General features: G+C 36.9%; 1 protein-coding gene across 1 annotated transcript in view; it reads left to right on the forward strand.

Annotated features, from left to right (window-relative positions):
* TMPRSS11E (transmembrane serine protease 11E) overlaps nucleotides 1-22,792 on the forward strand; it is a 33,599-nt gene extending 10,807 nt beyond the window's left edge. The window contains exons 4-10 of the mRNA XM_049885294.1: nucleotides 1,779-1,846; nucleotides 4,424-4,587; nucleotides 11,182-11,220; nucleotides 12,261-12,438; nucleotides 17,318-17,577; nucleotides 18,506-18,648; nucleotides 22,631-22,792. Coding sequence (XP_049741251.1) covers nucleotides 1,779-1,846; nucleotides 4,424-4,587; nucleotides 11,182-11,220; nucleotides 12,261-12,438; nucleotides 17,318-17,577; nucleotides 18,506-18,648; nucleotides 22,631-22,792 — 1,014 coding nt within the window. The remainder of the gene's footprint in view (nucleotides 1-1,778; nucleotides 1,847-4,423; nucleotides 4,588-11,181; nucleotides 11,221-12,260; nucleotides 12,439-17,317; nucleotides 17,578-18,505; nucleotides 18,649-22,630) is intronic.
* Nucleotides 22,793-26,321: the final 3,529 nt, after the last annotated feature.

The raw sequence follows: 26,321 nt of genomic DNA on the forward strand, positions 1-26,321 counted from the left end.
TATTACATATTTATTATATTATATATGTATTACATATAGATTATATATGTATTACATTACATATATAGTATTACATATACATATTACAATATTATATATGTAATACATATATTACATAATATGTGTATTACATATATACATACATATGTATGTATATATAATATATAATACATATGTATTATGTAATACATATGTCTTATATATATACATGTATATATACAGAATAAAGGAAAGGAAGTGGAACTAAAAAGGTAAGAAAAGATATAATTTGCCTTATTCTTTGTGCCATTCAACAAAAATAAATTTTATATTTACTGATTTAAACTTAAAGGAATATAGGCAGGATTCCTTAATACCTATTGAAATTATCTGATGAAAAATAAACACTTAAGTAAAAAATTTTAAGTTAATACTGTTATCTATTAGAAAAACCCTGTTTAGATAACGCATTTGAATTGTGCTGATATGTCTTATAATTATAGGAGCTATCCTTGGTTTTAAAGACAGTAGGAACAAATGAAATGTAATAAAGAATAAAAAGGCTCATTGTTTCTGTTAGTCAATCAGCAGTTAGTAGTAACCATGTTTGATAAATATCAACACACTGAAAACAAGAAACAATTGAAATGTTTCCTTACTTTGATTTCAATTTAAAAAAATTAAGTTGACTCGAATTCTTTTTTTTTTTCCACTCTCTCCTTCTCACAGTTACGAGGTTTAATTGGGAAGTAACAGGTTACAATTCAGGTTCAGGAATGCTCAGGATATAGTTCTTCAGTCAGGACAGCTCCTTCTCAGTCACACACGAAGGCACATCTCTGTCTGGCCCCTCGGCCTCTACCCTGGTCTGGCAAGTGTTACAAAGCTCTTTTAGCTCTGGGGACAAGTGCCCAGAGGCATCCCACTCTGCCTTGGCCTGAAGGCACTCAACTCTAGCTCAGCAAACCTACCTCCACCAAGTGTCAAGAGGCACTTTACCCCACCAGTAAGCCTGCTGTCCGAAGGCACTCAACTTTCTTGCTCCGTGGGTCAGCCAAGAAGCCCACTTTGCTATCTCTCCTTGTCTCCTGCTGATCTCCTGGTTCTGCTGCCTCTACTGCTGCCAGTTCTCTGCCAGTGCTTCCTGACATCTTGCCATCTTTTGTGTTACAGCTCTCTCTCTCTGTTTCCTGGGTCTAGGAGGGTCTCAATGCAGGGAACCCAGGTCCAAAGGACATGCTATGCTCCCATGTTTTCTTCTTGGTGGTAGTCAGGCCCCCTTAGAATTCTTATTTACAGGGATAAGAAATATCTTAACCAAATACATTCTTGCACCTTATTAGAGTAAATCTTATAGGATGTGTTAGGTCAAGTATCACAGCTCAGATCAACCTTTCTAAGTGCATTTTTGAGTGCTGAGCTCATTGTGGATGCAGATTATGCTAGATAATTGACAATTTTTTCACCAGGTGTGGGAATCAAGTGACACCGTCACTTATTAATATATATTTATATATACAAATACCTTATATATTATAATCTATTAATTTGTATTTATATCTTGCCCAACTATCACTTGGTGGAATTATTTCATCTTTGTCTATGTGCAGTTGAAGTCCCCAGCTCCTATAATAGCTAAAGCAGAGTTCAGTTGAAATCACTGTTAGAATACCAGGAGAGATTACTCAAGTTCAGTACATTGTGAAATGTTGGTCAATTTTTTTTTTCAGAGTGTTGAATTAACTCACAAAATTTCAGAAAATTGTTCTCATTAACATATTTTGAATATTTTTGAACAGGTGAAAAATGCATTTTGTAAATCTTCATTAAGGGAAGAATTTGTCAAGTCTCAGGTTATCAGATTCAGGTATGTTGATCTAAAATGTTGACTTATGTATATAATAAAAAGCTGAAGCTGTTAACCTGGTTAATGATAAATACCTTCTGAAGTGATATGATGTAGTTCCATTAGATAAACATTCATCTGGTACGTGTTTTCTTTAAGTCATAAATTACAATGTTCCTTAAAAACTCAAACCAAAATAGTTGCTGTTGGGTTGATTCCTACTCATGGAGAAGCCATGCGTGTCAGAGTAGAACTGTGCTCCACAGGGTTTTAGACAGCTGATTTTTTAGAAGTAGTTTGCTAGGCCTTTCTTCCAAGGTGCTTCTGGGTGAGCTCAAACTTCCAACCCTGTGGTTAGCAGCCAAACACTTTAACAATTTGCACTGTGCTTTACTCATTCTCTAAGTCCAAAAGTAAGCATTTGTAAGGTGATCGCTACAGGCAGAGGTGTAATTGGTGGTTATGTTATAGAGTTGTTCTTTGGGAAACCTCTAACTAGCAGAGATAAAGACCTAGCCCACATCCTTTAGTTTAATAGCAAGTAGTACCTTATGTACTACCCAAACCAAACCCATTGCTGTTGAGTTGATTCTACTCTTTGCAACCCTATAGGACAGAGTAGAACTGCCCCATAGGGTTTCCAAGGGGCAGCTGATGGATCTGAACTGCCAATCTTTTGGTTAGCAGCCAAACTTTTAACCACTGAGCCACCAGGGTTCCTCCTTATGTACTACCCTATGTAAAACAGTGTTGTAGATGACATTTATCTTTAGCTCTTGCTTCTCTACTTTATTGATTTTTTTTTTCCATTCCATCTCTTTCTGCTACAAACATTTAGCTGAGAAGATATATAGGTCTAGTAATCAATTGTCAGTAAAAGACAAGTTCAGACTAATATTTGAAGCAAAATTCTATGCTAGGATTTTAAATAATTTGTTTGAGCACATATTGCTTGTAGTTTTCAAAAGTAGGATAGGAGAAACATTTCCAATACTATCTTAATGACAAAAATTCAAAAAAAATTCAAAAATTACTTGTCAATCCATGTTATTTAGCTGACTTCGATGAGGTATTGCTTTGACTGCTTTCTCCTGAAAATTCTGTACTCTGTGGTCTTTAAGACATTACTCTTGGACCTGTATCTACTTCTCTGATCTTACATTTTCACTTTCTCAAGGTGTCCTCACACATCTTCATGAATTGAAATCTCTAATGCCGTTCTGAATTATTTTCCTGATTTCTAGAACTATGTGCCCGTGCATGGATATCTTCACATGAAAAATCCATAGGAAATTTCCCAACTCAGAAAGGACTTAGTCACCTAATGAGAAATCTGTAATTCATCATGAACTCTTCCCTTTCCTGTGTCCCTCACACTTTATGAATAATTAAGTACTATCAATTTTATCAAGGAGCCCTCATGGTACAAAGGTTAAGCACTCTGCTGCTAACCAAAAGGTTGAACCCCCCAACTGCTCTGCAGGAGAAAGATGTGGCAATCTGCTTGCATAAAGATCATGGCCTTGGAAACCCTGTAGGGCAGTTCTATTCTGCCCTGTAGGGTTGCTACGAGTCAGAATTGACTCAATGGCAATAGGTACAGGTATCAATTTCATCTTCCAAATCACTTTCCAGTTTGTTCACCTCTTCAGCTCTCAAAAATGCTCTAGTCTGGGTCCTTATTATTCTTTCTTTTATTACCGAAATAGGAAGAACACTAAGTTTACTGGAAAGATGAAGTCAGTTTTAGAGATGGTGAGTTGAGAGTATTTGAAGATGAAATCTCTAAAAGTAGAAATACTGTCTCAAAGAGTATGGATACTCAAATTTGTAATAGACCAATAAAAGTGGTCTCTGAAGATACGGTTCTAATTTAAATTCTCCTTTACAATTCATGAAAGTAGGGGTTGGTGTCATTTTTTAAGGGTTGGTGTAGTGAATAGCAAGGCAGTAGATTCTTTGGTAATGATAGTGTGTGGGAAGGAGAGGGAGGGTGGGTAGCAGAGAATGAGAAAGAGGAGTCAAGGATGGTTATAAAGTGCATTTGTTCCCAAGGCAATAGTAACTCAAACAAATAACACTAAGGTTAAGTAATTCTCTAGCTCAAAAGTACAATCATGTGAAATCAGTTATATAAGGATTAGGAGTTGTTTAGGAGAGCCTGCAGGTCATTTAGGAGAGATCATTGGATTTAATCCACTGGGAATTATACCTCAAAGCCAAAACCACTGTTAATTTTATACTCACCATGCATTATATTTGAAAATTTTGAATGGTTGACAAGAGAAGTATTTTTTGTTTTGTTTTGTATATATATGAATAACCATATACTTAACTAGACTCCTTGGTGGTAAAGGGACCATGAGTATACTAGCTTATTTTAAGGGGTTTGCGTCGACGGTGGGTTCTGTACTTGGTCGACGATAGGAACATAGAAGGAAATAAGTTGAATATTTTAAATTGCATTTATGGTTTTCTGTGAGTGTATGTATGTGTTTCAGTGAATGATAAAACCAAAAACAGATTGTGATATAACCATAAATCATAATCTGGGCTATACCTTTAAAGTCCCATTTTCCCTTTTTTACGGGTCCACAGTCAAGAGGATCATGGAGTGTTGGCTCATATGCTGCTAATTTTTAGATTTCGCTCTACTGAGGATCCTGAAAACATAAGTAAAAATATTCAACGTGTTCTACATGAGAAGTTGCAAAATGCTGTAGGGCATCCTAAAGTAGATCCTGAGTCAGTTGAAATTAAAAGTAAGTATATTTCTCTTATTTAGTTTACTCTTCTTACACAGAACCTTTCAGGGTTAGGTTTGGCCTTGGGCATTTTTTTTTTTTTTGATAGCCTTTAATTCTGGGGTCTTGTTATTAAGAGAAAATGCCTTTGAAACTATTACTAATAAAATATTTTAATTTTTAAAGCTGCCCTAAGCTTATGCCTTCCACCCAAGGCTGTCATTGACTCTTGGGTCTGAGTTCTTTTTCTGTATTGGGCCTTATACTTTAGCTATGTTGTTGTTACCTGCCATTGAGTTAGCCTCCATTGTACAACAAATGAAACGCTGCCTAGTCCTTCACTGATTTTTGGAAGTAGGTCACCAAACCTTTCTTCCTAGTCGAACTGAAACCTGTTCAGCATCTCAAGCCTTCACTGACAGATGGGTGGTGGCTGTGCATGAGCTATCTCCTGCATGGAAGGCAAGAAGTCTACAACTGAATCACCACCGCCTGCTACATTTTATTTGTAGATGCCAATTATAAGTGGGAAAAATAGATTTGTATCTTCCTCTGGTTTTTCCTCTCCGCTTCTATTATATATTCTGTGAATATGATGTGGGTGGAAAGCTTCATGCCATTCACACATTTGCCTTTGAATTAGCTGTCCCATTAATATACCTTATAGCTTCTTTGGAGCCCTGGTGGTGCAGTGGTTAAAGAGCTCAGCTGTTAAGCAAAAGGTTGGCAATTTGAATCCACCAGCTGCTCCTTCGAAACCCTATGAGGCAGTTCTACTCTGTCCTAGAGGGTCACTATGAGTCAGAAGCAACTCAATGGCAATGAAGTTTTTGGCTATAGCTTCTTAGACCATTTTCTAATAAGAGATTTATAACATATATATATTTGGTATATTTTGCAACTACTATGAAAAATTTATGAAAAATTTGAGATTCCTTTTTTGTTTTTTCTTTACAGACCACAAAGACAAAACAAGCAGTGATAGGTTCTCATTTTTAGTAAGAAAGAAATATCAGAGTTTCTCAGTGAAGACAAAGGTCTGGTTAAGGTTTGAGTCAGATGCCATATAGCACTGCTGGCCTATACTCATGCAAGCCACATGTGTGCTCTTAAGTTTTATAGTAGCCATATTATGTAAGAATAAACATATGAAATTAATATTAAAAATTTGTGTGTTTAACCCAATACAGCCATATCTCGGAGGTATTGTGGGTTCAGTTCTCAACCACCGCAGTAAGGCAATTATTGTGATACAGAGTCACACGAAGGTTTTGTTTTCCAGGGTGTATAAAAGTTATATTTACACTATACTGTAGTCTATTAAGTGTGCAATAACATTATGTCTAAAAAAAGAATGTACATACCTTAATTAAAAAACACTTTATTGTTAAAAATTGCTAACCATCATCCGAGCCTACAGAATTGTAATTTTTTGCTGGTGGAGGATCTTGCCTCGATGTCGACGGCTGCACACTGATCAGGGTGGTGGGTGCTGATGGTTAGGATTCTAAGGCAATTTCTAAAAATAAGACAACAATGAAATTTGTCACATCAATTGACTCTTCTTTTCGTGAAAGATTTCTCTGTAGCACGCGATGCCGTTTGACAGCATTTTACTCACAGTAGAATTTCTTTCAAAATTTGATTCTATCTTCTCAAACCCTGATGATGCTTTATCAACTAAGTCTGTGTAATATCCTCTTTGTTGTCATTTCAATAATGTTCACAGTATCTTCACCATTTCAAGAAACCACTTTCTTTGCTCATCCATAAGAAGCAACTCCTCATCCATTAAGGTTTGATCATGAGATTATAGCAATTCAGTTACATCTTTAGGCTCCGCTTCTAACTCTACATCTGTTGCCATTTCCGTCACATCCGTAATTACTTCCTCCACTGAAGTCTTGAACTCCTCAAAGTCATTCATGAGGGTTGGAATCAACTTCTTCCAGACTCTGGTTACTGTTGACATTTTGACCTCCTCCCATGAATCATGAATATTCTTAACAGCATCTAAAATGGTGAATCCTTTCCAGAAAGTTTTACATTTACTTTGCCTAGATCCATCAGAGGAATCACTCTCTATGGCAGCTACAGCCTTCCAAAATTTTATTTCTTAAGTAATAAGACTTGAACGTTGAAATTACTCCTTGATCCATGGGCTGCAGAATGGATGTTGTGTTAGCAGGTATGAAAACAGCATTAATCTCCTCGTACATCTCCATCAGAGCTCTTGGGTGACCAGGTGCATTGTCAATGAGCAGTAGTATTTTGAAAGGAATATTTTTCTTTGAGCAGTAGGTCTCCACAGTAGGCTTAAAATATTCAATAAACCATGTTGTAAACAGATGTGCTGTCATCCAGGCTTTGTTGATCCATTTACAGGGCACAGGCAGAGTAGATTTAGCCTAATTCTTAAGCACCCTAGGATTTTTGGAATGGCAAATGAGCATTGGCTTCAACTCAAAGTCATCTGCTGTATTAGCCCCTAACAAGAGAGTCAGCCTGTTCTCTGAAGCTTTGAAGCCAGGCACTGACTTGTCCTCTTTAGCTATGAAAGTCCTAGATGGTATCTTCTTCCAATACAAGGCTGTTTCATCTGCACTGAGAATCTGTTCTTTAGCGTAGTCACCTTCATCAGTCATCGTAGCTAGATCTTCTGGGTAATTAGCTGCAGCTTCTACATCAGCACTTGCTCTGCTCCTTCACCTTGCACTTTTATGTCATGAAGATGGCATCTTTCCTTAAACCTCACGAGCCAACCTCTGCTAGCTTCAAGCTTTTCTTCTACACCTTACTCACCTCTCTCAGCCTTCATAGAATTGAAGACAGGTCCTTGCTCTGGATTAGGCTTTAGCTTATGGGAATGTGGCTGGTTTGATCTTGTATACAGACTACTAAAATTTTCTCTGTATCAGCAATAAAGCTGTTTTGCTTTCTTATAATTCGTGTGTTCACTGGAGTAGCACTTTTAACCTCCTTCGAGAACTTTTCCTTTGCATTCACAGCTTGGCTAACTGTTGGGCACAGGAGGCCTAGCTTTTGGCCTGTCTCGGCTTTTGGCTTGACTTCCTCACAAGCTTAGTCATTTGTAGCTTTTGATTTAAAGTGAGAGATGTGAGACTCTTCCTTTCACTTGAACACTTAGAGGCCATTGTAGAGTTATTAATTATCCTAATTTCAATATTGTCATGTCTTAGTGAAAAGGGAGGCCTGAGGAGAGGGAGAGTGATGGGGAATGGCTGGTTGGTGGAGCAGTCAGAACACACACAACACTTATTAAGTTTGCCATTTTACACGGTTGCAGTTGTGGCGCCCCAAAACAATTACAATAGTAACATCAAATATTACTGATCAGAGACCGCTATAAAAGATATAACAATAATGAAAAAACTTGAAATGTTGTGAGAATTACCAAAATGTGACAAAGAGACATAAAGCGAGCACATGCTGTTGTAAAAATCGTGCCAATAGACTTGTTGAGGCAGGGTTGCCACAAACCTTCAATTTGTGAAAAAACGCAATATCTGCAAAGCACTATAAAACAAAGTGCAGTAAAATGAGGTATGCTTGTGTATCCCAAATATTAATGAACCCTAGTGGCACAATGGTTAAGTACTTAACTCCTAACAAAAAGGTCAGCAGTTTGAACTCACTAGCAGCTTTGTGGGGGTGGGGTGGTGGGGGGAGACTTCGTGATTTGCTCCCATAAAGATTACAGCCTAAGAAACCCTATTGGACAGTTCTACTCTGTCATATAGGGTTGCTATGAGTTGGAATAGATTCCAGGGCACACAACAACAAAAACAACAACAATCCAAAAATATTACTGTTTCAGTAAGTAATCAATGTGTAAACTTCATGATATATTTTTCATTCTTTTTTATTATTATTAAAGCTTTAAAATCTAGTGTATATGCATACTTTTAACACATTTCAATCCAGACTAGCTACATTTCATAGGCTCACTAGCCACACATATCTAATGGGTATAGTATTGGATATGGTAGTTCTAGAAACTAGAGAATAGGTGGCAGGTAGAAAAAAATGAACACAAAATGCTAGTATAAAAGCTGACAGATTTAACTAGAGGCCTTATTTTGATGGCGACTATCCTATTTAAAATTTTTTTTTTTTTTATCCTATTTACCTAAGAAGGGAGGCCTCAGTAATCAGGGCCAGCTACGTAATTTGCTGGGCCCAATGGAAAATAAAAATGGTAGGTCCTTGTTCAAAACTCAAGAAGTATAAAACTTTCTTTCATTCACATCTTTCTCTCAATTTACCATGATGTCTTTTATTTGCCGCATAATGCCGTTCTAAATGAAGAAAGGAATCCCTTGATGGTGCAAACAGTTAATGTGCTTGGATGCGACCTAAAAGGTTGGAGGTTTAAGTCTATCCGGAAGTGGCTGGAAAGAAAGACTTGGGGATCTAATCACAAAAAATTAGCCACTGAAAACCCTATGAAGTGCAGTTCAATTCTGACACAGATGTGGGTCGCCGTAAGTAGGAATTGACTTGACCCCAACTTTTTTTTTTTAGGTGAGGAAGAGTTAAAATTTTAGCATTCATTTTACTCTTCATCTTTATATTGTGCAACGGCAGTTTTAAATACAAAATAAGAATATTTAATTTGTATGTGGAATCATGAAAATTATGTAACTGTATTTTGTAGCTTGTACATGTAAGCATTTCATTTTTACCAGATCAGTGAAAACACGACAGTAAGGCTAATTCCACTCTTTTTATTTCCCTTCTTGATGTGTACACATTCTATTCACACTCTCTATCTTCGACTTACCGATAAATAAGAAACGATGGAAGAAAAAATAACTCTAAATTGCCCAACTTTCACTTTCCTTCTATATTATTATTTTCAGCATAAGATGTTGGCTAATACAGGGAAGTAATAGGAGCAAGAAAAGAGATGATAGTGTTCTTTTGTCACTCATGATTTTTAGAATGCCATTACATTCTTCCTGTATTCAAAGTAAATTCTGGTTCAAACAGAAAACATGGTCTCCCAGGACTATCATTGACTCGCTCCTTAATAAGTCATAGACATACAGGCTTACTTTGTACTTGCTTTGAATCTCGCTTACTTCCCACGCATTGTTTCCGCTGGAATTCTGGGTTCATGGGGCATTGTAAATGTTATATGTAAAGGGGATTGTACACAAACATACAGTGTGTATCTCTTCCATTCATGTACATGCTCATTTGTTCCATCTAACTTCACTTTCAAAACCCAAGTGCAAAGGTAAAATTATTAAGAATTTTAAGATAGCCTCAACAGAGCATTAAACTATGCATGCGGCCATTTTGAGCACAGGACCCAGAGTTGCAGCACAGGTTGCACATTCACTGTCATCAATTTCAACATGAAAAGCCAGAACTTTTTGAGGAAGAAATGGAAACCAAACTCATTGCCAATGAGTTGATTCTGACTCATAGTGATCCCACAGTACAGAGTAGAACTGCCCCATAGGATTTCCAATGCTGTAACCTTTATCAGAACAGACTGCCACATCTTTCTCCCACAGAGCGTCTGGTGGATTCAAACCCCTGAACTTTTGCTTAGCAGCTGAGCACTTAACCACCGCGCAACCAGTGCTCCTTGAAAAGAACATATTATTGTTTGAAATAGAAAGCTCAACGATGATCCTTTTAATGCTTACTGAGAATAAATAGTCAACTCATTCTTTATCTCCCCCATCCTTCCCAAATTGCCAGAACAGAGAAAACATAAAAGTCAGAAAGAAGCCTTGATTATAAAACAAAAAAAAAAAAAAGATTTTTTTTCTAGAATACAGATTTCTAGTAAATCAATACTATTAACTACAAAAGAAAATTAACAGATTACAATTTTTGAATTAGAACTTCATCCTGCCATATTCGAAAAGAGTCAGGAAATATGAGAGCTTAGAATTTTACGTATCCGTTAGCTGGTTTAAGTTTTATGGAGAGTTAGGGCCTAGCTATTGAAAAATCAACAAGCTGAAAGCCCATTAGCTGGAGTTGAATGACAATTTGAGGCCAAACTGCCTTTCTACAACCTCAGCAGAAAGGACACTTAGAAAGGGATAATGTTATTTCTTAAATGGGAGTTAGGATTATTATGCAAATGTCACATGGGTATGTTCTACAAATGGGAATATGCCTATGAGTTTATTAAAATAATCTGAAAGAATGGTCAGTGGCAATATCATTACATTTGGGAATCAATACTATGGTTTAGACCGGTATTTACCAAAGGGGGACTGTGTACTACCTGCATCTTACCTTCTAGTACAAAATTCAGATTTCCGGGCATCAACACTAACTTTCTGAATCAGAATTACTGGAACAAGGGAACAGGAGTTTATTTATAAAGATGCCCCCTGTATGATTCTTATCCACACAAATGTTTAAGGAACACTGTTCAGGTCTCCCTTCTTCCCAAGGCAGCGAACATACTCCGCCCATGAGAAACTGTGCTACCCTCTTTATAGCCTAGAGCTGTTATCTTATAACGGCATTAAGCAGCTATTTAGTATTTGAAGTATTCAGAGGCATAATGAAATTCTGATATGCTGAACCTGTTCTATTCATCATTTTTGTGTATTTCAGAGATTAACAAGACAGAAACAGACAACTATCTCAACAGTTGTAAGTTCAAGATTTTTATTAAAATTGTAAAAAATTAACATTCTAGATCATTCAGACTTACTTTGTGTTGGTATCAGAGGGCCAAACATTGGTCGATTTGTGCGCAGCCCCTGGTGTTTACTTTATCTCAGAAACAACTTTATTATTACTAAAGAAAATCAAAACTGGGAGAGCTTTGGAGTGGATGTATGGGAGACTGTGGCAGATGTGTGGTGGGAAGGAGTTATGTAACTTTCAAAGAGGAGGCAAAAAATGTTCACTTCTCAGTGTTCTGATTGCAGGTATCCATATTATACTCTCACAAAAGTTTTCTAAAGATTTATATAAAAGTAGTGTATGTGTTGACATTTTTTACCTCGAGGCATAAACTTATTGTCACTTTCCCCTAAATAAATTCTTCTTGATATTATTAATCCCATGTTACCAAAATGGCAGACAATTAAGGAGTTGGTGGCATGTATTGATGAAACTACTGAAGGCCCAGATAATATTTTTACTCACATTTTAAAAGTGCCAGCCCTAGGCCTAGTACTTTCCTCTCTTATAAAGTAGTCTTCTATTTAGAGAATATACTTAATAGTTGTGGAAATAGCACATCAATATATTTATCTCAAAGGATGGAAGAAATGTACTACTTACTAGCTCAGAATGTTGGTTAATTAGTAATTGATTTAAGCATAAAACTAAAAAGAAAATCCAATTGCCTAAATGTGTATGTATGTGTATATATATATGTATATGTATGTATATATACATACACACATATACATGTGTATATGTATAATTTTTTATTGTGGAAACATTGAGAAGAGGACGGGAGAATGGCTGAAGAATGCATTCTAGAGGTGGTAACAACTGATTTAAATCTTAAAAGACCAATAGGAGTTAACTAAATGAAGAATTACAGTTTAAGAAATGGTAATATCACGAGAAAATGTCTGATAATATAAGAGCACAAAGTAAAAGAAATATGGGACATAGTAACACCATTTTGTTGCTTATAAACAACTGTTAACAAATACATCATCTTTCTTTCATAGGCTGCGGAACACGAAGGAATAAATCTATCAGCGAGAGTCTCAGGATAGTTGGTGGCACAGAGGCAGAAGAGGGTGAATGGCCATGGCAAGCTAGCCTGCAATGGGAAGAAGTGCATCGCTGTGGAGCAACCTTAATTAATGGCACATGGCTTGTGAGTGCTGCTCACTGCTTTAGAAGGTAAGTCCTGAACCTCGCAATGGAGGTGGGGTAAGCAAAGTGAATTTGAAAAAAGCAAAGTGAATTTGAGGCATAATAGGAAGGAAATACCTCATGAAATTTGAAAGAGTTAAGTTTAACACAAATTAAAGAATGTGTGTACATCACAAACAGGTGGGACGCTCATAAACCTCAGAAGTTTTATAGTTTGAAAATGGAAATGGAATTAAAGGCATGTATATAAATTATTGGATGAACTCAGTAGGTTCTCAAGGGAAATAGGAATTACGAAGTTATCTTTAAAGGGCTTTAAGCTTGATGTCAAGGAGAATAGCCATGTCTCTCCACTGCCGCCAGGGATGAACGTTGGGTGGATTGTAGGTTGGACTGCAGTTCCACATAGTAAGAAAGATAAGTTTAGTATGAAGAAATTTGGAAGTAGCAAATTATACAACTGAGTAGGTTGACCTGTTATATTCCAAGGAATGGATGACTTTTTAACCTAGCATTAGAATGTCTACAGTATACAGTATATCATATATATATATACACACACACACAGTACACAGAATACCTTCTATAGCAATGCTTCGTTAAATTATTGCGTGGTCTTCTTGGTTTTCAGAGAAAGGTGTACGTTTGTGAATAGGGGACATGGGGCACGTAAAACACATTTATTTCTTTCACTATGCAGAATATGCTTTCCAGGTATCCCTTTGGAGTCACTGATGCCCAAACATGTCAAAATGCACTAGGATTTAGAGTGGGTGACTTGGCAAGTATTTCCTAGGAAATGTGCCACCGTGGTGTTTCCATCTGTGATATAATCCCTGAGTCTGATTTGCAGATTGGAAAGAGTTTTTTCTATACAGGCATACCTCATTTTACTATGCTTCACTTTATTGCTCTTCACAGATATTGTGTTTTTTCGTAATATTGAAGCTTGTGGCAACCCTGTGTCAAGCGAGCCTACTGACACCATTTTTCCAATAGCTTGTGCTCACTTCATGAGTCTGTGTTACATTTTGATAATTTTTGCAATATTTCAAACTTTTTCATCATTATTATATCTGTTATGGTGATCTATGATCAGTGCTCTACCGACCAGCCGTTCCCCCGTCTCTCTCCCTCTCCTCAGGCCTCCCTTTTCCCTGAGACAGGACAATATTGAAACCAGGCCAATTAATAACCCTACAATGACCTTTGAAAGGAAGTGAAAGGAAGACTAGCATGTCTCTCATTTTAAATTAAAAGCTAGAATAGATTAAGTTTAGAGAGGAAGGCATGTTGAAAGCTGAGATAAGCCTAAAGCTAGGCCTCTTGCACCCAACAGTTAACCACGTTGTGAATGTAAAGGAAAAGTTTCTTTTTTTAAATAATTTTTATTGTGCTTTAAGTGAAAGTTTACAAATCAAGTCAGCCTCTCACACAAAAACTTATATACACCCTGCTACATATTCCCAATTACTCTCCCCCTAATGAGACAGCCCACTCTCTCCCTCCACTCTCTCTTTTAGTGTCTGTTTCACCAGCTTTTAACCCCCTCTACTGTCTCATCTCCCCTCCGGGCAGGAGATGCCAACATAGTCTCAAGTGTCCACCTGATCCAAGAAGTTCACTCCTCACCAGCATTCCCCTCCGACCCATTGTCCAGTCCAATCCATGTCTGAAGAGTTGGCTTTGGGAATGGTTCCAGTCCTGGGCCAACAGAAGGTCTGAGGGCCGTGACCACCAGGATCCTTCTAGTCTCAGTCAGACCATTAAGTCTGGTCTTTTTATGAGAATTTGGGGTCTGCATCCCACTGTTCTCCTGCTCCCTCAGGGGTTCTCTGTTGTGTTCCCTGTCAGGGTAAGCCCTCGGCTGTAGCCAGGCACTATCTAGTTCTTCTGGTCTCAGGATGATGTAGTCTCTGGTTCATGTGGCCCTTTCTGTCTCTTGCCCTCATAATTACTTTGTGTCCTTGGTGTTCTTCATTCTTCTTTGATCCAGGTGGGTTGAGACCAATTGAAGCGTCTTAGATGGCTGCTTGCTAGCATTTAAGACCCCAGACGCCACTCTTCAAAGTGGGATGCAGAATGTTTTCTTAATAGATTTCATTATGCCAATTATCTTAGATGTCCCCTGAAACCTTGGTCCCCAAACCCGTGCCCCTGCTACACTGATCTTTGAAGCATTCAGTTTATTCAGGAAACTCCTTTGCTTTTGGTTTAGTCCAGTTGTACTGACCTCCCCCGTATTGTGTATTGTCTTTCCCTTCACCTAAAGTAGTTCTTATCTACTATCTAATTAGTGAATACCCCTCTCCCACCATCCCTCCCCCCTCCTCATAACCACAAAAGAATGTTTTCTTCTCAGTTTAAACTATTTCTCAAGTTCTTATAATAGTGGTCTTTTACAATATTTGTCCTTTTGCAACTAATTTCACTCAGCATAATGCCTTCCAGATTCCTCCATGTTATGAAATGTTTCACAGATTCCTCACTGTTCTTTATCGATGCGTAGTATTCCATTGTGTGAATCTACCATAATTTATTTATCCATTCATCCATTGATGGGCACCTTGGTTGCTTCCATCTTTTTGCTGTTGTAAACAGAGCTGCAATAAACATGGGTGTGCATGTGTCTGTTGGTATAAAGGCTCTTATTTGTCTAGGATATATTCCAGGAGTGGGATTGCTGAATAGTATAGTAGTTCTATTTCTAGCTTTTTAAAGCTTTTTAAGGAAGTGCCAAATCGATTTCCAAAGTGGTTGTAGCATTTTACATTCCCACCAGCAGTGTATAAGTGTTCTGATCTCTCCACAGCCTCTCCAATGAAAAGTTCTTGAAGGGAGGGAAAAGTGCTACTTCAGTGAACATATGAATAAGAAAGTGAAGCAGCCTTATTGCTGATATAGAGAAAGTTTTAGTGGTCTGGTTAGAAGATCAAACCAACCACAACGTTCCCTTAAGCGAAAGCCTAATCCAGAGCAAGGATCTAACTCTCTTCAATTCTGTGAAGGCTGAGAGAGGTGATGAAGCTGCAGAAGAAAAGTTTGAAGCTAGCAGAGGTTGGTTCATGAGGTTTAAGGAAAGAAGCTGTTGCTATGATCTAAAAGAGCAAGGTGAAGCAGCAAATGCTGTTGTGGAAGCTGCAGTGAGTTATCCAGAAGATCTAGCTAAGATGACTGATGAAGGTGGCTACACTAAACAACAGATTTCAATGTAGACAAAAGAGCCTTATATTGGAAGACGATGCCATCAAAGACTTTCATAGCTAGAGAGGAGAAGTCAATTTCTGGCTTCAAAGCTTCAAAGGACAGGTTGACTCTCTTGTTATGGGCTAATCCAGCTGGTGACTTTAAGTTGAAACCAATGCTCATTTGTCATTCCAAAAATCTGAGGGCCCTTAAGAATTATATTAAATCTACTTTGCCTGTGCCCTATAACTGGAACAACAAAGCCTGGATGACAGCACATCTGTTTACAACATGGTTTACTAAATCTTTTAAGCCTTCTGTGGAGACCTACTGCTCAGGAAAAAAGATTCCTTTCAAAATATTACTGCTTGTTGACAATGCACCTGGTCACCCAAGAACTCTTGTGGAGATGCGCAAAGAGATTAATGTTGTTTTCATGCCTGCTACCACAACATCAGAAACCCTGGTGGCGTAGTGGTTAAGAGCTACATCTCCTAACCAAAGGGTCAGCAGTTCAAATCCACCAGGCACTCTTTGGAAGCTCTATGGGGCAGTTCTACTCTGTCCTAAGGTTCACTATGAGTTGGAATCGACTTGATGGCAATGGTTTTTTTTTTTTTTTTTTACCACAACATCCATTCTGCAGCCCGTGGATCGAGGTGTAATTTCAACTTGCAAGTCTATTATTTGACTTGTTATTAAGAAATGTATTTCATCAGAAATGCAATCACTGCTTTAGATAATGATTCCTCTGATGGCTCTGGGAAATAAATGAAACACCTTCTGGAAAGGGATCACCATTCTAGATGCCATTAAGAACATTCATGATTTGTGGGAGGTAGTCAAAACATCAGTATTAACAGGATTTTGGAAGAAGTTGATTCCAATCCTCTTGGATGATTTTGGGGCGTTCAAGACTTCAGTGGAGGAAGTAACTGCAGATGTGATGGAAACAGTAATAATAGAATTAAAAGTGGAGTCTGAAGATGTGACTGAATCACTACAATCTCATGACCAAACTTTAATAGATAAGGAGTTGCTTCTTATGGAGGAGCAAAGAAAATGGTTTCTTGAAATGGAATATTACATAAACTTAGTTGATAAAGCAGTGGAAGGGTTTGAGAGGATTAACTGTAATTCTGAAAGAAGTTCTATCGGGGGTAAAATGCTATCAAACAGAATTGCATGCTACAGAGAAATCTTTCGTGAAAGGAACAGTCAATTGATGTGGCGAACTTCATTGTTGTCTTATTTTTAGAAATTGCCACAGCCACACCAACTTTCAGCAACCACCACCCTGATCAGTCAGCAGCCATCAACATCGAGGCAAGACCCTCCATTAGCAAAAAGATTATGACTCACTAAAGCCTCAGATGATGGTTAGCATTTTTTAGCAATAAAGGATTTTTTAGTTAACGTATGTACATTGTTTTTTTAGACATAATGCTATTGCACTTAGTAGACTACAGTATAGTGTAAACATAACTTTTATATGCACTGGGAAATAAAGGATTTAGTGTGACTCTCTTTAGTTAGATATTCATTTTGTTGTGATTGTCGGGAACTGGACCTGAAATATCTCTGAGGTATGTCAGTACGTAGAAGTTATAATTTTAAAAGAAAAACTTGTATTGACACCTGCAGATTACATTGTTTAATATGAAAACATTTTATTAGTGGCATAGTAAAATGGAATTTATTCTTCCTTTTTTCCCCCCAGATATAAAGATCCAGGCCGATGGACTGCTTCCTTTGGAGTAACACTAATGCCTCCAAAAATGAAACGAGGCCTCAGGAGGATAATTGTCCATGAAAATTACAAATACCCATCACATGACTATGATATTGCAGTTGCACAGCTTTCTAGCCCTGTTCCCTACACAAATGTTGTACACAGAATTTGCCTTCCTGATGCTTCTCATGAGTTCCACCCAGGTGACCATATGTTTGTGACTGGATTTGGAGCACTGCGAAATGATGGTGAGCATCTGAACAAAAACTCAGATTACAGCAATGTAACTTTGTATTCTAATGCATTTAAAGAATGGAATGTCATTATGCCAAAATATGCTGATTGGTTGTCATATGGACCTGGGTCAAGCCAAGCCTTACTAGTGAACTACATTTTTAGAAGACATATAAATTTTTCAAGCCTTAGGTTATTATTAAGTGCATTACTATTACTACAGTAATGGTGTTTGGTAAGGTGTCTGAAAGAGTAAATATGTCTCCTAGCCACTGAACTTTTTATGAGGGAATTAACTAGCATATTAGAGATCATTAACAGACCCAATTGTGAAGATCACGGAGTATTATGAAGCCACCTTTCTTCCCAACCCCAGTTTCCTTCTGAGGTAACCAACGGACTGGAAATTACTTAAACGATTTGAGGTGCTTCCCTAGTTACCTAACTTTTCATTTGGAAACCCTGGTGGCATAGTGGTTAAGAGCTACAGCTGCTAACCAAAAGGTCAGCAGTTCGAATTTAAAGTAGGTAGGAAGAACTCTGATGAGCAATCTCTTTCTAGATATTACTGTATCTGAAAAACACATATCCTAAGATTCTACATCACTGTCTTACTGAATAATTATGTAAGAATTTCTCCAAATTTATAAAATATATGTAACCCAAAAACCCACTGTCATTGAGTTGATTCAGATTCATAGTGACCCCACAGGGTTTCCAAAGCTGTAAATCTCTATGGGGGCAGACTGCCGTCTCTGTTTCCTACTGAGCCACTGGCGGTTTAGAAATGCTGACCTTTCAGTTAGCAGTCAATCGGTTTAACCACTATGCCACCAAGTCTCCTTAAAATATATGTATATCCACAAATACAAAAATATGCCACCAAGTCTCCTTAAAATATATGTATATCCACAAATACAAACATGATTTTTTCCCCTTTAGGTAGCAGTCAAAATCATCTTCGGCAAGTACAGGTGGATCTCATAGACACTAAAAGATGTAATGAACCTCGAGCTTACAATGGTGCCATAACTCCTAGAATGTTATGCGCTGGTTCCTGGCAAGGAAATAAAGATGCATGCCAGGTAAGTGGTTTTACTTATTAATACGCCACATGCTACCTTTTTATTTTGAAATAATTATGGGAAGTTGCAAAGATGGTACCAAAGAATCCCATGTACCCTTCACCCACTTTCCCCCAATGGTTATATCTTATATTACTATTGTTGTTATTGTTAGTGGTTGTCAAGTCCACCTCTAACTCGTGGCAACCCCATGTGTTACAGAGTAGAACTACTCTATATGGGTTTCTTGGCTGTAATCTTTACAGGAACAGATGGCCAAGTCTTTCTTTAAAAACCGAGAAATTGACATGGTACAATGTGTGCTTATAGCTCTATGGCATTTTATCACATGTGTAGATTTGTGTAACCACCACCACAATCAAGATGGAGAACTATTCCATCATAACAAAGATCTTCCTTTACAGTGACACCCATTGCCTTTCTCCCCACCGTCCCTAATCTCTGGCAATCACTAATCTGTTCTTCATATTTGTAATTTTGTCATTTTGAGAATGTCGTATTAATAGAACAGTAACTTTATTTTAGAATTCCATTTTTATTTCTCTATAGTGTTTTTGATGATCTCCTTGTGGAAATTTTTTAGTGGTTCCTCTAGATGTTATACTATGCACACATAACTTATTACAGTCTACTGGTGTCAACATTTTACTATTTTGAACAAAGTGTGTAATAGAAAACTTACCTCCCCTTAAGTTCCTTTACCTTCTCCTGTTCGTAATATTAAATATTAATAAGGTAAATATTAAATATTTCCTCTACATATATTGAGAACCACACTGGACAAAGTTTTTGCTTCAATTGTCAAACATCACATAGAAAACTCAACAGGAGAAAGTCTGTTGTATTTACCCATAGTTTTGATCTTTCTGTTGTTCTTCCTTCCTTCCTATTTTCTAAGATTTCTTCTTTTATCATTTCCTTTAGCCATTCTTTAAGGTAGATATGCCAGCGACAAATTGTCTTAGGGTCTTTTTTTTTTTTTTTTGGTCTGAAAAAACCTTTACTTTCTTTTCTGAAGGATAATTTGTTGAATATAGAATTTGGGGTTGAGAGTTTTTCAGCTTCAGCAGTTAAAAAATGTTTTTGTTCTTTTGTTACTCCCCAGCCACTTTTTTTCTGGCCTCCGTGGTTTCTGAAGAGAAGTCTGCTGTCAGTCAAATTGTTTTTTTCCCTGTAAGTCAGGTGTCATTTTTCTCTTTCAGCATTCAAGACTTTTTTTCTTTGCCTTTAGTTTTCAGAAGTTGGATTATGATGTGACTTGACATGGATTTCTTTGGATTTATCCTGTTTGGCATTTGCTTAGCTTTTTGAAGCTGTAGGCTCATGTCTGTTACCAAATTTGGTAAATTTTCAGCCATTATTTCTATGAATACTTTTTCACTCCCCTTCCTTATTTCTCCTTTCCTTCTGGGACTCCAGTGGGAATAATAGATCTTTTGTTATAGTGCCACAGGTACCTGAGTTTCTTTTAATTTTTTTTTTTTCACTCCATTTTGTCTCTGTTTTTCAGATTAGGTAATTTCTATCATTCTGTCTACATGATTACTGACTCTTTGCTCTGTCATCTCCATTCTGCTATTGAGCCTATTCCCTGAGTTTTATGTTTTGGTTATTGTATTTTTAAGTTCTAAGATTGCCATTGGGGTATCTTTGTGTCTGCTATTTCTTTGCTGAGTCTTTTTTTCCCCCATTTGTTTTAAGTGTGGTAGCAGTTGCTCATTGAGACAGTCGTATGATGGCTGCTTTAAAATTTTCATCAGATAATTCCAACATCTATTCATATTAGTGTTGGTGTCTTTGATTGTTTTTTCTTATTCAAGTTGAGATTTTCCTGTTTCTTGGTATGACAAGTGATTGTCAAATGTATTTGGGGCATTTTGGGCATTATACTATAAGACTCCAGGTCCTATTTAAATAGTTAAATCTTCTGTTTAGCAGGGCTCCTCTGAGACCACATCGGCGGGAGTGGGAGGCTACTATTTCATTACTGCCAACTAGAGTTTGAAGTCCAGGTTCCCTACTCATTATTTTTTGACACTCAGCTAGGGGAGTAATGCCTTATTACTGATTAGCAGAGGTAGAATTTCAAGCTCCTCACTAGGCTGTTCTGATACCACCACTCTGATACTGTCATTCTTCTGATTGGACAGGCCTATATATCTAGTGTGCGCTTTACGCCCCATATTGGTATTTGAAATTCTGTGTTAACATGTATGATTTCCAATCTGAATCCATAAAATTGTACATCACCCATTTTTAATTTTCGTAATAAAAACTTTATGTGTTTGTCCTCTAATTCTTTCATATACATACTGCATCTGGCTTTTTGCCTTCATTGTGTTAAAAAAAAAAACAAAAAAACAACTTAATCCACTCTGGCTTCACCACAGTCCTTTCCAACTTTTTCCTCTGTGTAAACCTGCTCCTTCTCTGCTTCATATAGGCTTGGGTCTCAATTATCAAAATGACTTATTTTTAAATAACTTTTGTATGAGCATCTTATTTTTTACAAGCAGATTATATAGTGAAACCTGTGAGAACTGGAACTCAATGGGACTGCTTTGTTTTTCTGAGTCTCACAAATTTTCCACCTTTGACAGGGTGCAGTCTTACCACTTTTCTATCGCTATTAGTGGAAAATATTTGTGTTTTCCTTTTCTGAGAAGTTTCCAGCTTACACAGGTTCCAGGTTTCACAGGTTTTACTATAGTATCCTTGAGGCCAAGACCCATGCATTTACATATCAGTAAATATTTATTGGTTAACTGATTTAAAAATTATAAAAACATTATTTCCAATTCAGGTACTGTTAATATTAATTGATATTTTTATACTAATTAGACAATTCACAGGAAGTAGTATAACATAGGGAAAAAAGCATGTACATCAAATTCAGTTTCTGTTGTTGGTTATCATGTGACCTCAGGGAAAGTTACTTAATTTTTTTCAGCTTTAGAAAACCAAAATGGAGAAAATAAAGTCTATCTCTATGCTTTCTTGCAAGGATTACATGAGTTAATGAGATAATATGTTATTTAATTAAGAGCTTCATAGGTGTTGAACACTTAATGAGTGGTCAATGACCAGATACTTCACTGGCTGAGGGATGATCTGTCAGTTCCATGTTCTTATTACATGTATAAAGAAGCAGCTGTCTAGAGTTCACAAGATATAAACAATTTGAATTTGTGGTGCATATTTATGCATTTACCAAGTTCTACTTTTTGTCAGACTCTGTGCTAATCACCTTACATTCACTGTCTTACGGTAATTCTCAGACTAATCATCTGGGGTAAGTGTTATTGGGAACATTTATAAATAAATAAATTGAAAGCCTTAGCCAGTTTGGAAAGACCAGACCTGAGACAGAGCGCCTGAGTGGTACAAACTGTCAATGTGTTATGCTACTAACTAAAAGGAGTTTGAGTCCACCCAGAGGTGTCTCAGAAGAAAGGCCTGATGATCTACTTCCAAAAAATCAGTCATTTGAAGACTCTATAGAACACAGCTCTACTCTAACACATGTAGGGCTGCCGTGAGTTGGAGTTAGCTTGTCAGCAACTGGTTTAGACTTGAGATTTAATCCCAGGTGTCTGACTATAACATCCTTGCTCTTTATCGGTAATAGACTCTTTACCCTTTTTTGGAAGCTATGTCACACTGATTAAGAGGCAACCTCCACTGGGAAGATAACAGGAAATTGTTTTTGTCCTATATATCAGGTAAGCTAAGAGCACTGCTCTCCAAAGAGGTAGAGCCTTCAATTTCAGTGGACTGAACCCTGAATCTAAGCCAATTCTCCAGGAATTGTGTTTCTCCCCATTATGTGGATAACTGATGGCGACCCAAGGAAGCACTTCTGCATTCAAACACACTGAAGAATTTTGAAAATAACCCATTTCATTAAACTCTTAAGTTAGAAAATAGCAAATTGCTCCGTGATGAACTGAATTTTAATTGCTAATCTCTCCTTTTCCCTTAGGGTGACTCTGGAGGACCACTTGTTAGTTCAAATGCTAGGGATATATGGTACCTTGCTGGAATAGTGAGCTGGGGAGATGAATGCGGGCAACTCAATAAGCCTGGGGTTTATACGAGAGTAACTGCCTTCCGGGACTGGATTGCCTCCACAACTGGCATCTAAGAGAGAAAAACCCAGTAGAATGGAATACATTTGTGTGTGTGTGGACCATTCTTAGAGATACAAAATTGTAAAAGAACTCTTGCAGGTAACCAGGATCTGGCCTATCTAACTAAGCTGCTTGATATATTTTCATCTTAGCTCTGCTCCACACATGAGTATCCTTCTTCTGCCTGATGGACTCTGTCTCAACATACACCCTTTATTTCCTAGGATTTTTCTGCCATCAAGATTTTGGCTTGTTGACATAAATTTCTAATGTGTGTACAGAATTAGAAGTGATTCTTTCTTTTATTTCCCCAGCTTCTCTCATTTCAATAAATTTCCACTTTCAAGGTGTAGGACTAGGAGTGAAAGTAAACTTAAAAAGGAAAAAACTGAATTTCTTATATACAAAAGTATTCAGTATTTTTTTTTCTCTATTGAGGAAAATGATCATATTCATTTTAAAAGGTCAAGCAAACAGAGACAACAGAACACCAAACATGTCATGATAGAGAAACAATGGGGCCTAAGTAAAACACTACAGAGAAAAACCAAGATGTAACTTTATTTTCATATCTAGTTAAACAACTACTGAGATAAATGGTGGGAAGATTCCATTTTCTTGTGATCTACAATAACTACACAGAGTCTATATAATGTACTTGCTCTGACCAAATTAAAACAATATTTATTTTAACTTTGTACTGCCAAAAATGTCAGTATATTAAAAAAAAACAAAACAAATAAGTCACCCGTGTGCTCGACATTATAATATAATCCATGAAGAAGAGGAAGATGGGAAAATGCCACTAGTCAATTTATTGTGAATTCTTCTAAGATTTGAGACTATAATGAAATTCACATAAAGACAACCAGCATATTTTATGTAGTAAATTTTTTTTTTTTTTTTTGGCGTGGTTGGATGGGAGGGGATGATGAGATAATCCATCCAAACTATTAAGTAAAATGGGATTAGAACTAACTGCTTGTACATTTAAATTTTTTCTAAACTACAAAGCCTTGAAGGGAAGAAAGATCCAGGAGTTAAAGTATAGCTGTAACAATGCAACTGAAGCCAGGGATAAGAGCTTCAGTCTGAGGTGATTGCAGATATTTTTTGCCCCGACTACTGTATTTACAGCCTGTGTAGAGCTGGTGGTCTTGTCGGAATCATCTGGGCTCACATGGAAGATATCATAGGGAAGTTATCCCGGGAACTGCCTCTCTGCTGCATCTAATCTGTCAAGGAATTACTAACTACCTGGATATGAAACTGAAGAATAAAAACTTAATATCAGCCACCTTCATAATCTGAGCTTTTCTAAATTATTACTGAGCTGTTGTAGACACAACATTCAAGTGAATTATGAAGTCAAGAATGACACTATGACGTACGGGCAGACTAATGTTGAGATTTCATTGGGTCTCTCAGTTACCCTTTCCTCCTTGTATACAGCTACTTGTGCAAGTTCTGTACATTAGTAGGAAAAATTTTCTCTCCACTGACCCAAATAATATTTGCAAATGAGCTGATAAAACTTAGAATCTTGGCTAAGATAAGAAAACTGACATGAATTAACAGTATTAATCTTTTGCATAAAGTATTTTTTGTTCCATTTAATGAAATGTTTTGGGAAAAAAAGAAACAAATTTGAGAAAAATGATGAATTTTAAGACATAAACACAGTTCCAACTAAATTACTGTCAATGCCCCATTAAAAGAGGAGCCCAGGTGATGCAGTGGTTAAGTACTTGGCTGCTAACCAAAAGTTTGAACCTGCCAGCCGCTCAGAGGGACAAAGATGTAGAAGTTTGCTTCTGTAAAGATGACAGCCTTGGAAAGCCTGTGAGAGCAGTTCTAGTCTGTCCTTTCGGGTCTCTATGAGTCGGAATTGACTCAACAGCAACGGGTGTTTTGTTTTGATCCCATTAAAAATTGATTGCTTTTGTCTCAGTACATTCTCCAGCTGGGCCTCTAGGTGGCACCTCCAAGCTCTAAGAACCTAATGCATGAAGAACTGGATCTTCAAGTAATACTGGAAAATGTAGCAGAAATTCTATGATAGGACCTTGAAATGCAAAAGAATGCAGCTCATTCTTGCATAGGCATTTACATGGCATACTTATTAGTTAGTATTTCCCATATTTCTGGAGATTAGATTCCAAACTAAAAAAAGAAAAAGAAAAAAGTGATGCATGTGATTTGAAGAATTCCCTCTGCGACAAACTTGAGGATATCTAAATTAAGGAGAAATTTTAATATTTTAAATTGCATTATATTTCTCAGAGAAAAAATTTTGGTATTTCCTTTTACAAAAGATTTGAGAAATAGAGGCTGGAGTCACAGTGAAAATATGAGCAATAGTTGAAACTTGATGTACACAGAGAAATGGATAATACAGAGTCATACTTTTAAAATGAAAACTCCTTTTGAAAGGTACACCTTATCTTTACTTGTTGACTCTCTCATTACTCAATATTTCACATTTATGACAATAGTAAAAAATCTACCATCGATTATTTGGCACATTAATGATGTACTTCTGGCAGTAATGAACACTGAGGTGTGAGGTGAGAGTGATGCTGGCTTTTGTGGGTAAAGTTATGTGTCACCTTAGCTGAGCCATGATTCTCAGTGGTTTGGCAGTTATGTAATGATGTAATTTGGCAGTTAGGAAATGACGTAATTTGGCAGTTACGTAATGATGTAATCGTCCTCCATTTTGTGATCTGATGTAGCATCCTCCATTTTTACATAACACCAATTTTGCATAATGACTGGTCTTCGGAACATAACCATGTAGATAAGTGAGGAGAAGGTGTAAAGTCATGACTCTAATGATATTTTTTAATTGTACAAGAGGGCGGGAAGTTCCTCATCTATATATTTTACCTCTCTTCCCTCTGAGCCTCATAAAGTTCTCTGTATATAATAATCTTTCAATAAATGTTGTTGAATGGCTCTTTTATTTTTGTGTTATGCAGAAAACATAGCTTTATTATTTTTTACAGGTTAATTTTAAGAAGTCTTTCCTAGGTTTTAGTAACTGTATGACATAAGTTATTTAAACACTCTAGACCTCAGTTTACTCACCAATAAGGCAGGGATAAGAATATTTACCTCCGATGGTTGTTGTAGGCATTAAAATGAGTTAATGTTTGAAAATGCTTAGCACAGTTCTTGAAACATGGTAGGTACTCAGGAAATGGTAGATATTATAACTGTGGCTGTAACAAAAAAAAAAAACAGTCTTGTTTTAAACAATATGATACTTGATCATAATAGCTGAATAAATATTTTTGAAATGAAGAAATAATTAGATCAATAGAATTGGCTGGTTTCTTGTTTCAGTCTCATTCTAAAAAAGAAGTTTTATTGTGATCATTCCAAAACATGGTACTCTATGACCATGAGAGTTTATTCTAATTGTTCATTTCACTATTTTAAAGTGATAATCCTTATTAACCATAGAGCAACAGGATTAGATCAAGTTTAGTTCAAGTGTTGCCTCCTCCATGAAGAATTCCTTGATTTCTTCAAATGGAA

This window comes from Elephas maximus, chromosome 5, assembly GCF_024166365.1.
Source record: "Elephas maximus indicus isolate mEleMax1 chromosome 5, mEleMax1 primary haplotype, whole genome shotgun sequence".
NCBI lineage: Eukaryota > Metazoa > Chordata > Mammalia > Proboscidea > Elephantidae > Elephas > Elephas maximus.